The sequence below is a fragment of the Plecotus auritus genome, assembly GCF_963455305.1.
Source record: "Plecotus auritus genome assembly, chromosome: X".
Classification (NCBI taxonomy): Eukaryota; Metazoa; Chordata; class Mammalia; order Chiroptera; family Vespertilionidae; genus Plecotus; species Plecotus auritus.
This window is the reverse complement of record NC_137784.1, coordinates 126,062,913-126,075,294: the sequence shown is the minus strand read 5'-3', so window position 1 is coordinate 126,075,294 and position 12,382 is coordinate 126,062,913. Positions and strand designations below refer to the sequence as shown.

The window sequence follows — 12,382 nt, the reverse complement described above, 5'->3', positions numbered from 1 at the left end:
CTCAAAACAGTTTCTATACTGTCTTATTCCTTCCTCACATTAAAAAAATCCACTCAAGCTTTTATGTTCATTGAAATTGCTCTTAAGATTACCTGTGTTGTGAAATCAATGGTAAAATTTTCAGTTCTCATATATTTGACTTAGCAGCATCATTTGACACATTGGGAATAGTTGCAGTATTTTCTTGTTTTGTCTTCTGGGTTACTACATTTCTTCTACCTTCACTGGTTGCTTTTTCTCATCATACATTGCTGATCCCTCTGTTAGAGAGTGGGAATTTTTGAGCATGCTTACTGCTACCATTCCGGGGAGGCCGTGGACTATGCCCCAGATGGAGTTGTCAGTGCTGACACCAGGCCAGGCCTTGAGATACGGTCTCATGGCCCCTTCACAGCACGTAGGCCTTCTTTCATAGATCACTGTCAGCTTTCTGAAGAACAGGATGACCCTGTAAATAACATGGTCGTCAATGGCATGATCCTGACGTTGCTTAGGAAAAACTGTTTTGTCTTGGGTTACTTGCTCTGCAAGAACAGGATGTGGTTAATGTGCTTAAAAGTGGTCCTGCACAAAGGGTCGGGGCTGCTCTCTGGACTCCCTGCATGGGTAAAGGCAGAGCAGTCGCCGGCCAGCTGGTCGGCCAGCTGGCCGGCTAATAAAGGCTCCCTAAATTTTAATTTGGTCTGGACTCCAATGGTTGTTCACTCGTGCTCGCTCCACAACACCTCCTCATCTTATTGGCCTCTTAGTTTTGCATGTTTCAGGGTTCAGTTCTTGGTTTTCTTCTCTTGTCTATCATCCCTTTGGTGATTCCATCTTATTTTATAACATTAATTACCATCTATGTACGGATGACTTCTATTTTTTTTTTAAAAGGTTGGAAAAAGTACTTTATGAAGCCTTAAGAAGCACTGAGTATAATTAAACTGTAACCCAGAGTTAGATACAATTACAAAATAAAAGTTATTGTAGGTGAGACCATGAAATTTCTTAATACTTGATTTTAATACATTGTGCTAAATTTCTAAAAGAACTCAGAGGAACCAATATTTACAGATGGAATATTTATGAAAAGCCTGGCATCAGATATATATGTATATGTATGTGTATGTATATATATGTATATATATCCCAAGATTATATGAACTAAGAAACATGATGTATTATCTCAACAGCAGACTAGAGTGCAGAGTTTGAGACTGGGATTTTTAAATGCTTTTCAAAGCCTGGGGTTTGGAAAAGGAGCAGACATGGTGTTTTCAAAACATGAAGTTTTTCTCAGGACTGAAGTCAAAATTGTAACTGCCACAAAAGAGGAAAAAGGGAAGCTTTTCTCGCTTTAATTGTTCATCTGCATCGGAAAGTCCAGTATCCCTGAGATAGGAACCACTACAATAAGAAGGGAGTAAGTATGTTCTCCCAAAGGAAGACTGTTGCTTAATTACGCCTACTGCCCTGGTTATCAGGTGTAAACTTTGCATTTCCCAACTAATGCTTGGCAGCACCAAGACGTTTCAGTAATGGTTCATCGTAAACCCAACATTCTCCATCTTCATGAAATAACCTCGTCTCCCATTGAATTTCCTTCGCCCTCCTTTCTCGGGCTTCTGCTCTTTGTCTTTCTTCAAGTCTATGCTTGGCTTCAGTTGCTGCATCAATATCTCTGATTTTTAAGTTGAAAGTGACATCCTTCCAAAGACAGCGGGATTCATACTCATTCTGATCTTCCAACTTTCTCACTTTCTTCTTGATTATACGCAACTTCTTGGTATCTATAAAAACTGCATTTTCCCCTGTTGCATATTTTGCATACATGACACCATTCCATTCCCCTTCAATTGAACAAAAGGACTTCTTGTCACTTGGAGAAAAAATCTCAGCAGTAATTCTGTGCTTCTTGCCCCCATAGAACGTTTTTGTGTGGAAGACAATATTTGCACTATAGCCAGTTTTGGAACAATTAATATTGCATTCTCCACCTAGTTCTACCCAGGGCACTGTGAGGATAGACCTTCCATAACCATTGGGGAATGTGAGGATGTAATGTTCATCATGGTCTAGACACGAGACACAGCCCTGCCCTATGTTGTGCACCCCAATTGACATTCCGAGGAATTTTGATTTGGTCCAGATATGAGCATTGAATTTATCTTCTTGTTAAAACACTCAGCATAAAAGGCTGAAATGGGTGGATGATGGGAAACCTGCTCAGCCACGAATGTTACACTGTTTTTGGAAACCCCAGGAACTGGTCCTTCTGAAACTAGCTCCGTGTTCTCTTCAGTATCATTTGGTAATGTCCAGTGACACTGAAAGATCTCGCCCAAAATGGGATTGTATGGCTTTTTGGCAACCGATCCTCTCCTTCCCGCATGGAAGGCTGAGAGGTACCATTTCACAACCTGAACCATTCGGTCTCTGGCATCCTTTTGGTCACTAATGCTCACAAACAGGTCCGGATGTGCAAAAAAGTCTGCATACATTTCTAAAAGAGATCTTCTTTCAAGAATAAATGTTGGAAGAACTATCTTAGTAAGATCCATTCCAAGCCTAACCTGTGACAAGAGATGCATGATAATGCTCTTGTGCTCTTCCACCGACCTCGCCTCCCCTTCATCATCTCTGTCATCATAGGAATCGAAAAGGTCAGCATCACTTGTTCCATTGGACATGGAAGAATTAAGTGATTCTGTGGTATCTGGACGCTTTAGACTATTTCCTGAGCTACTGTGGGTCAAGACTAAAGCAGATCCAGAGGAATCTATTAAGCGCTTTGGGGATGAGCCACTTTGATGAAATTCATCAGCATCATAGAATTCATTTTCACTGCTAGAATAAGAGAACTCCGGGACTGTATTTGGAGACAAGTTGACATGGCTTGGAGAAGTTAGACTGCTACTAGGTGGTGAGTGCCCACTGCCTGTACTATTTGGTGTTGGAGTCTGATGATGTCCCAAGGTAGCTAACACAGGTCCAACTGGTAGGGAAGATGGACGCTGCTCTGACTTACACAACTGAGCAGATTCTGGAGGTAAGACAGACTGGGAAGGCATTGTGTTGATCACAGGTTCCAAGGGACTAGGTTGATATATTGCATCTACAAGATTAATAGTACTTATAATTCCATCTGTGTGCTTCTCCGCATTACACTGGTCCAGCATGCCTGTGTTCTAGAAGTATGACAGTGAACAAAAACATCAGCACCACGTAATTTGGGAAGACTTTTGATCAGAATTACACTCCAATATTTTTAAAACCATGCTTTAGCAATCTGCAGCAACACAATGCAGTGTTTAATTGATTCTACCATGTTATTTGTTGTCTCTTTGAGAGTTTCAATTTTCTTTCTCTGTTCATCATCTTTGCAGTTTTGAAGTTTGTCATCAAAAAGATTTAATTGTTCTATCAAGATTTGCAGGTAAGCATCAGCCTCTGTAAGTTTCTTATCAAAGTCTTGGATGCTAGGAACAAATCCTGAATCAAGACCCCCCGAGGGCAGCGGGAAGGAGGCAGGGAGAAAGCGACTTTCGCCCCACGGCCCCAGGCAGACAGCAGGGACCCCAGGGACTCAGGGATGAGGGCCGGCCCCTCTCCCAGACCCTCACGGTCTACTCACTCCGCAACTGGCCAGCAAGAAAGCCATTCGCCAAGGCCCCTGCCCTTGGTGCCTCCAGGGAGGGAGCCGGGGGCCAGTTCCCAGCACCCCTCTGCTCCCCCCTCACGGCTCGCAGGGCTGCGGTGCAGTCAGTGTGGCCAAGTCACGGATGACTTCTAAATTTCTATCTCCAGCCAGGCTCTCTCCCCTGGCCCATAAATCTAATTTGGCTTTTCTACTTGGACATCTACAGTTTAATCTGTCCAAATGCAAAATCTGATAATCCCTCTCAAACTGTTCCTCACATAGACTTACCCATTTCTGTTGATGAAAACTCAATTTTTGCAGTTGCTCAGACCAAAACCCTTTTGGTTATCTTTAACTCTCCCTGCTCACACTCCATATACAATACATAAGCAAATTCTGATGACTGTACCTTAAATTATATATTTCTCACCACCTCTCTTGCTAAAGTCACAGTCCAAGTCACTGCCATTACTCTCACCTGAATTAATAAAATAGTCTTTGACTCCTCTCCTTGCTTTTACCATCTATTCCCTTTAACTCTTCTCAACATAACAGAATATTCCTGTTGATTTAAATAATATAACTCCACTACATTAAATTAATTCCTGGTTAACTTAAATCACATAACTTCCCTGTTTAAAACTCTCCAACAGTTCCCATGTCATTGAGAGTAAAAGCCAAAGTCATTGTGATGGCCTATATCAACTTATTTGATCTGGCCCCCTTACCTCTCTGTTTCTATATACCACCACTTTGACACTCATGAAAATTTGCTTCTGAGATTTCCTGCTGCAGAGAGAAGAATTGACAGACAGCTCCAGCTGCTGTGCTCTGAAATCTACTGGTAAGATTTTTGCCAACACCATGCTTCCCATGGGTTCTCTCAACCAATGACTAGTATCACTAGGATAATAAGGCAAGTTCATTCCTAGAAGATGCAGTATTCCTGTGATGGAGAGCTTTGGCTTGAGGACTCCTCATTGGTCTAGCCACAGTTTTCCTAGATCTGTGCTGCATTCTGAGACTCTTCCTACTTAGCCTTCCTTCCCTTTCTCTTCAGAAGGATCATAACTGCATCATGCTGGGAGGCTCTCCCTATGTCCTCCAGCTCCTTTTCTCTTTTTCCTCACTACTGTTATCCTTGTCAAATAAGTTGTGAGCACCTTTCTATACTGTGTAATAGTACACGGACCACTACCCTCTCCTCCCTACTCTATCATCAGCAATGGCTCAAGGTCCCAATCTGGGACCCCTTGGGGGATGTCCAACTGCTGGATTGGGCCTAAACTGGCAGTCGGACATCCATCTCACAATCCGGGACCTCTGGCTCCTAACTGCTCACCTGCCTGCCTGCCTGATTGCCTCTGCCTGCCAGCATGATTGCCTCCTAAACACTCCCTGCCTGCCTGATCGCCCCCCCACACCAGCCTAATCTCACCCCTAGCTGCTCGCTCCCCTGCTGTCCTGATCACTCTTAACCTCCTGTGCCTCGGCCCCCACCACTGTGGCTTTGTCCAGAAGGAAGTTGGATGTCCGGAAGATGTCCGGTCGACCCGGTCTAATTAGCATATAACCATTTTATTAGTATAGATAATTACAAAATGTACACAAGCAAAAGGGAAAAGATAAAAATGATCAGCAATCCTACCACCTAGAGAGGATTGCTACTAACATTTTAGTGCACATTGTTCTAGTATTTTTTTTCTATACATATGCACTGAAAATAGAATCACATGTTTTACTATAAAACTTGTTTAAAGCTCTTCAAACCTCTTTAAAACCTGGAGATTGTCTTATCCTATCTAATAAAAGAGTAATATGCAGATTGACCATCACTCCAACACATAAGATGGTTGCCCCCATGTGGTCAAAGATGGCTGCCCCCATGTGGACACAAGATGGCCACCACAAGATGGCCAGCATGAGAGGGCAGTTAGGAGGGATCAGGCCAGCAGGGAAGGGCAGTTGTGAGCGATCAGGCCAGCAGGGGAGGTTAGTTGGGGCGATCAAGCCTGCAGGGGAGGGCAGTTAGGGGTGACCAGGCCAGCAGAAGAGGGCAGTTAGGGGAAAACAGGCTGGCAGGGGAGCAGTTAGGCATCAATCAGGCTGGCAGGGGAGTGGTTAGGGGGTGATCAGGCTGGCAGGCAGAAGCGGTTAGGGGCAATCAGGAAGGCAGGCAAGTGAGCAGTTGGGAGCCAGCAGTCTTGGATTGTGAGAGGGATGTCCGACTGCCCGTTTAGGCCCGATCCTACTGGTATTGGGCCTAAACGGGCAGTCGGGCATCCCTTGAGGGGTTTCAGATTGGAGAGGATGCAGGCTGGGCTGAGGGACACCCCCCCATGCATGAATTTCGTGCACCGGGCCTCTAGTGTCATTATATTTTCTTCTGCATTATGTTAATAACTGGATAGTATTCTATTATTTGAATACTACTGACCCAGTGCACAGACTCATACACATTGAAAGGAATTTAATTAGAAGGAAGCCTGTGGGGCGGGACTGGGTGAGATGGGAGAGACACACCCTGGAGCCAAGCTCTCCTGGTCCCTCCCCAGCATCTGCAGAGTGAGTAGGGTCCCTGCAGCACGTAGGGTCCCTCAGCCTGGCCTGTGGGGATGGGGCTGAAACCAGCTCTCCGACATCCTCCGAGGGATCCCGGAGAGTGAGTGGGCACTCTGCAAAGTTGCTGTTGTACAGGTTGTGGAATGAAAATGCAAGTGTCAGGGTGACAGTGCTCGAGCAACAACATAACCCAAGGTGAAGGTGGAATCGTGCAGCCCCACTAGGAATCAGGCTCCCTCCTCTCTGGTTTTGGGGTGCATCACCCGAGAACTGCTGCTGCCAAGTCACTGCAGCTTAGCAGCTCCTGTATTGAGTATCTGCCCCCTGCTGGTCAGTGTGTGTCATAGCGACCAGTCAGATGGTCGGTCACTTAGCATATTAGCCATATATACATATATATATATATATATATATATATATATATATATATATATATATACCAAATTTTAACTATCTCCCCAATGATAGATGGTTACATTATTCATAGTTTTCTCTATTATACAAGGAGTGAAGTAGAGATTTAATTTCACTTTTTCCATATGGATACACAATTACTCCAGCACCATTTATTAAAAAGATTATTCTTTCACCATCTTCACTGTGACTCATTCCATTTTATTGCTGAGTAGTATTCACTTGTATGGGTGTACCACAATTTGTTACTATTGAGGGCTTTGGGGTGGTTCCAGTTTTTTGTGTTGTTGTTGTTTTTTTATATATATATATGTCTTTATTGATTTCAGAAAGGGAGAGGGAGAGAGAGATAGAAACATCAATGATGAGAAAGAATCATTGATTGGTTGCCTCCAACACCCCCCGCACTGTGATTAAAACTGCAACCTGGGCTGCGTGGGGCGAACAGGCCAGCAGGGGGGTTAGTGAAGGATGACCAAACGACTGAATAGCAGGCTGTGTGGGGCGACCAGGTCGGCAGGGGAGGGGCATGAGGGGTGACCAGGCCATCAAGGGGGCAGTTGGGAGCAATCAAGCTGGCAGGGGGGGGCAGTTAGGGGCAGCCAGGCCAGCAGAGGGGGACTGTTGGGTGCGACCAGGCTGGTGAGGGGGTGCAGTTGGGGCAACCAGGCCTGCAGGGGGGGCAGCTGGGATGATTAGGATGGCAAGAGGGGCAGTGAGGGGTGACTAGGCTGGCGGGGGGTGCAGCTGGGGGTGATCAGGCTGGTAGGGGGCAAGTTGGGGGCAATTAGGCTGGCAGGGGGGCAGTGAGGGGCAACTAGGCTGGCAGGGGGGAAGTTGGGGGTGACCAGGCCAGCAGGGGGAGGCACTTAGGGTTTACCAGGCTGGCAGAGGAGGGCAGTTGGGGGTAACCAGGCCAGCAGGGGGGCAGTAAGGGGTGACCTGGCCAGCAGGGGGGGGCACAGTTAGGAGTGACCAGGTTGGCAGGCAGGTGGCAGTTGGGGGTGACCTGGCCAGCAGCTGGGACAGTTAGGGATGACCAGGTCAGCGGTGGGGGCGCAGTTAGAAGCGATCAGACTGGCATGCAGATGCAGTGAGGGGCAATCAGACCAGCAAGGGGGGGGGCAGTTAGGGGCAACCAGACAGGCAGACAGGTGAACTATTAGGAGCCAGTGGTCCAGGATTGTGAGAGGGATGTCTGACTGCCAGTTTAGGCCCGATCTCTGGGATTGGGCCTAAACTGGCAGTCGGACATCCCCCAAGGGGTCCCAGATTGGAGAGGGTGCAGGCTGAGCTGAGGGGACCCCCCCCATGCAAGAATTTCATGCACCGGGCCTCTAGTTAATTAATAAAGGATATGATAAGTTACTAGGCTTTAAATCAAGGATAAGTGATTCCTAGATATACATATAGTTTTTCACTTCTGAACTCTAAGTTATATCACATTTTTCTTTTAAACCTCCTCTTTTAATTATAAGCTTTCCAACATTCCTTTGCCCTGCACTTCTGCCCCCACTTCTCTGAGCTGCTGAGTTTTAAGTCTCTTAGGAACTGCAGCTGCCTTTTTATTTCACCAAATACTTCATTTATTTGAAGGATGGTTTTTCCTGCTGTAGCAGTCATGAGTTCTTCCTTGTGCCTTCTCATCACCTGATTCAATTTAGACTAAATTCAAAAGGCAGAACGGTCCACGCTCTATTTTTCTACCTCAGCAAAAGGACCTGATGAGGAAGTGGAAATGTGGGACTGCTGGTCTGCATTAAGTCCACAACATCTGTCCTGGCTAGCTTTCCCAGTCCTCTCTGCCTTCCCTCACCCCTCTGTCTGGGCTCCCAAATGGTTCTCTCAATAAAAGATGGGTTTAGCAAACCCTTCAACTTCTGTTAAAGCAATCAAGCAAGTCTTCTGCTGGCATTGTTTTAAATATTTTTTCTTTAGTACAAAGTCTTTTTAAACATAAACGACTTTGAACAGTTAAGCAGCAATCTTTTCAATAGTGACCTCATTAAATTCTGCTTTTCCTCAGCTGTAGGGCCTGGATATGACAGTTGATTCCAATTTGAGTAATGTATCTTGGAAAAATATATTCTATTCCATCTTGGCACAGGTAGTAGTAAATTATGTTTATTGAAAATATAGTATGTGTATATACTTAGCGGTACATTGCACAATAGCTTCTTGGTAATTTCTCATTGGTATTTTGTGAGAAACAATATTTAATAACAGAGGCATGATTTTATTCCATATTTATTGTAATTCCTTAGATTACTTTAGCATTATATTAAGCATCCATTATATCTCATGAGAATATGCTAAGAGTTTGGTTGGACAGTGGGAAATATATTTTTTTGGAAATGGTATGTAATCCCAGAGATTTTGTCATTACCATCTAAAAAGTATTAATATTGTCCCTACCTCTTTGTGAATATACATGTACACAAGGTCATGGAGAATTAAAATCTAAAGCTAAGGATGAAGTGACATTTTAGCACATTGATAACAAGACACTGGCACTTCTTTCTGCTTTTTAATTAGGGTTTCCATTAATTTACCAAATATTAACATTGATGTGACATTGTGCACATTTGATTTAAACAACTGATCTTGATCTTTGTACCCTGAAGGGTGCCTAACTATTAAAAAATTAAACCAGTGATGTGCTTACATAGATTGATGTCTGTATATTTTCTCTACTGGGAACTAACATCATATATCCTCAGCTATTATAGAACTGTATGTAGAATGCTGTTATCAAGGCAACTTGAGAGAGAAACTATCTTTACTGTAGCAGATAGTTCAGGCTACAAGTAAATTACAAAGCAGCCCCTGTATTCTCCATGCAAAGGAAATTCACCATTTTTCACTTCCTACATAATTTATACCATGATGTAGTGATTCTATGGAATCAGTAGACTTTAAAAAGAACAACTGACACAGAAACATTCCTTTTCTAGTTCTAAATGTTCTATCCTATCTAATAAAAGAGTAATATGCAAATTGACTGTCACTCCAACACACAAGATGGCTGCCCCTATGTAGTCAAAGATGGCTGCCCCCATGTGGACACAAGATGGCCACCACAAGATGGCCAGAAGGGAGAGCAGTTGGGAGGAACCAGGCCTGCAAGGGAGGGCAGTTGGGAGGGACCAGGCCTGCAAGGGAGGGCAGTTGTGGGTGATCAAGCCTGCAGGGGAGGGCAGTTGGGGGAGACCAGGCCTGCAGGGGAGGGCAGTTAGGGGCAAACAGGCTGGCAGGGGAGCAGTTAGGCATCAATCAGGCTGTCAGGGGAGTGGTTAGGGGGTAATCAGGCTGGCAGGCAGAACAGTTAGGGGCAATCAGGAAGGCAGGCAGGTAAGCAGATGGGAGCCAACAGTCCTGGATTGTGAGAGGGATGTCCGACTGCTTGTTTAGGCCTGATCCTACCAGTAGGACAGGCCTAAACGGGCAGTCGGACATCCCTCGAGGGGTCCCAGATTGGAGAGGGTGCAGGCTGGGCTGAGGGACACCCCCCCATGCACGAATTTTGTGCACCGGGCCTCTAGTATTGTATAAAGGTAGACATGTTGCTGTACATTTCCTTTCCTTTATCCTGTATTAAATGAAAAAGATAACATTTGTAAGAAGAAGAGTGTGTTGGAAATACACTTCTGGTTGCAAAGTCTGAAATATAAAGGTGCCTTTCTTATGAGAACTGAAGATACATCTTAAATCTAGATAAATTCAATCTTGTATGAGAGAGAATTCAACTATATTTGTAAAAGTATGGCTGATTATTTCAGTTGGTACATGTAAAATATTTAATCTGCTTAACCGTCAAAAGTTAGGAGTCTGTGTCAGAAATTTTACCCAGTTCCAGTATTTTGTACTATTAAACTTTTGCTTAAAAATAACTGGCCCTGGCTGGAGGGTGTAACTGGGGGGCATCTATAATAGTGTCAACAATAAAAAATTATAAAAAAAGGTTTTTTTTAAACAGGAGAAATGAATTTTAATAATGTATTTTAGTTAACCCAAAATGTCCAAATGTTATTTGTTAGGTCTGATCAAATAATTAAATCAATACGCCTCCCCAGGGAACTGACCTTTAGACCACTTCACAACAGACATTCCCTTTCTCTTAGACTACATTCCACTTGCTAAGACCATTATCCTTCCCCTCTGGACCTTCTTAGGATCTGGACCAACCCAGAGAATTCCCTGCCAAAAAAGCCTTTCCAGAGTCCTTTAAAAGTTCTGACTCCCTGTCCGTGAGTGCTGGCGCCATTTGGGGGCTCTGCCAACCTGGGTTCCAGATGACCTAATAAATTCATAGTTCTTTACCCCTTTTTGGCCTCAAGTGTTCCTCCTTTGGGGACTATAAGATTATTTTAAATAATAAACATCATTATTTTACAAAAGAAAAGAAAAATAACTGATATTACTTAAGAGATTTTAATAAAATTTCTGGGTCATAATTACACATTTAATTTGGGGGCTTTCTATTGGTTATCCATTGGCTTATCAGCTTCTACTCAACCACATTATTGGCATTTTCCCAGTTATAATATTTAGTATGTAATACATTCATATGTTAAAAAAATAAAAATATTTTACCAAACAATATGACGTGGAGAGTCATAAAATGATGGTTGATGTAGGTGGGATTTAAGGAAAAAAAGAGTAGAACTGCAATTGGAGAGCAGGAAGGAGAGCATTTGAATGAACAGAGAAGTTAACTGGAATAGCCAATGCATAAGATATGTCAGGCAAGCAGTTAATAAATACTGTGGTTAGTAACCCATTGTGCTTCTTGACTTTTGAACTACCATATATAATAAAGAGGTAATGTGCAAATTGATCATCACTCCAACACACAAGATGGCAGCCCCCATGTGGTCAAATATGGCCGCCCCCATGTGAACACAAGATGGCCACCACAAGATGGCTGGCAGGGGAGGGAAGTTGTGGGTGATCAGGACAGCAAGGGAGGACAGTTGGGAGGGACCAGGACTGCAAGGGAGGGCAGTTGGGGGTGACCAGGCCTGCAGGGGAGGACAGTTGGGGGGGGTCAGGCCTGCAGGGGAGGGCAGTTGGAAGGGACTAGGTCTGCAGGGGAAGTCAACTGGGGGGGACCAGGCCTGCAGGGGAGGGCAGTTGTGGGGGCAGGCCTGCAGGGGAGGGCAGTTGGGAGGGACCAGGCCTGCAAGGGAGGGCAGTTGGGGCAATCAGGCCTACAGGGAAGGGCAGTTAGGGATGACCAGGCCAGCAGAGGAGGGCAGTTGTGGGCAACCAGGCCTGCAGGGGAGGGCAGTTAGGGGTGACTGGGCCAGCAGGGGAGGGCAGTTGGGGGCGACCAGGCCTGCAGGGGAGGACAGTTGGGAGTGACGAGGTCTGCATGGGAGGGCAGTTGAGGGGGGACTGGTCCTACTGGGGAGGGCCATTGTGGAGAACCAGGCCTGCAGGGGAGAGCAGTTTGGGGGCAACCAGGCCTTCAGGGGAGGGCAATTAGGGGGGACCAGGCCTGCAGGTGAGGGCAGTTGGGGGTGACCAGGCCAGCAGGGGAGGGCAGTTGGGAGGGACAAAGCTTGCAGGGGAGACAGTTGGGCGGGACCAGGCCTGCAGAGGAGGGCAGTTGCGGGGGCAGGCCTGCAAGGGAGGGCAGTTGGGGACGACCAGGGGTCCCAGATTGGAGAGGGTGCAGGCTGAGCTGTGGGACACACTCCCCCCTGCCTCCATGCATGAATATCATGCACCGGACCTCTAGTAAAAGATATTTCACAATTGCTTATGACAGTATTATGTAAA

General features: G+C 45.3%; 1 protein-coding gene across 1 annotated transcript; it reads right to left on the bottom strand.

The window, feature by feature from the left end:
• Positions 1 to 1,232: 1,232 nt before the first annotated feature.
• LOC308239716 (oxysterol-binding protein-related protein 9-like) lies at positions 1,233 to 3,484 on the bottom strand. Its single transcript, XM_080652531.1, is given in 4 exon segments — positions 1,233 to 2,147; positions 2,150 to 3,149; positions 3,258 to 3,262; positions 3,265 to 3,484. Coding segments are annotated over 4 exon segments (1,710 nt in total). The 5' UTR covers positions 3,311 to 3,484; the 3' UTR covers positions 1,233 to 1,488.
• Between the last annotated feature and the right edge of the window lie 8,898 nt (positions 3,485 to 12,382).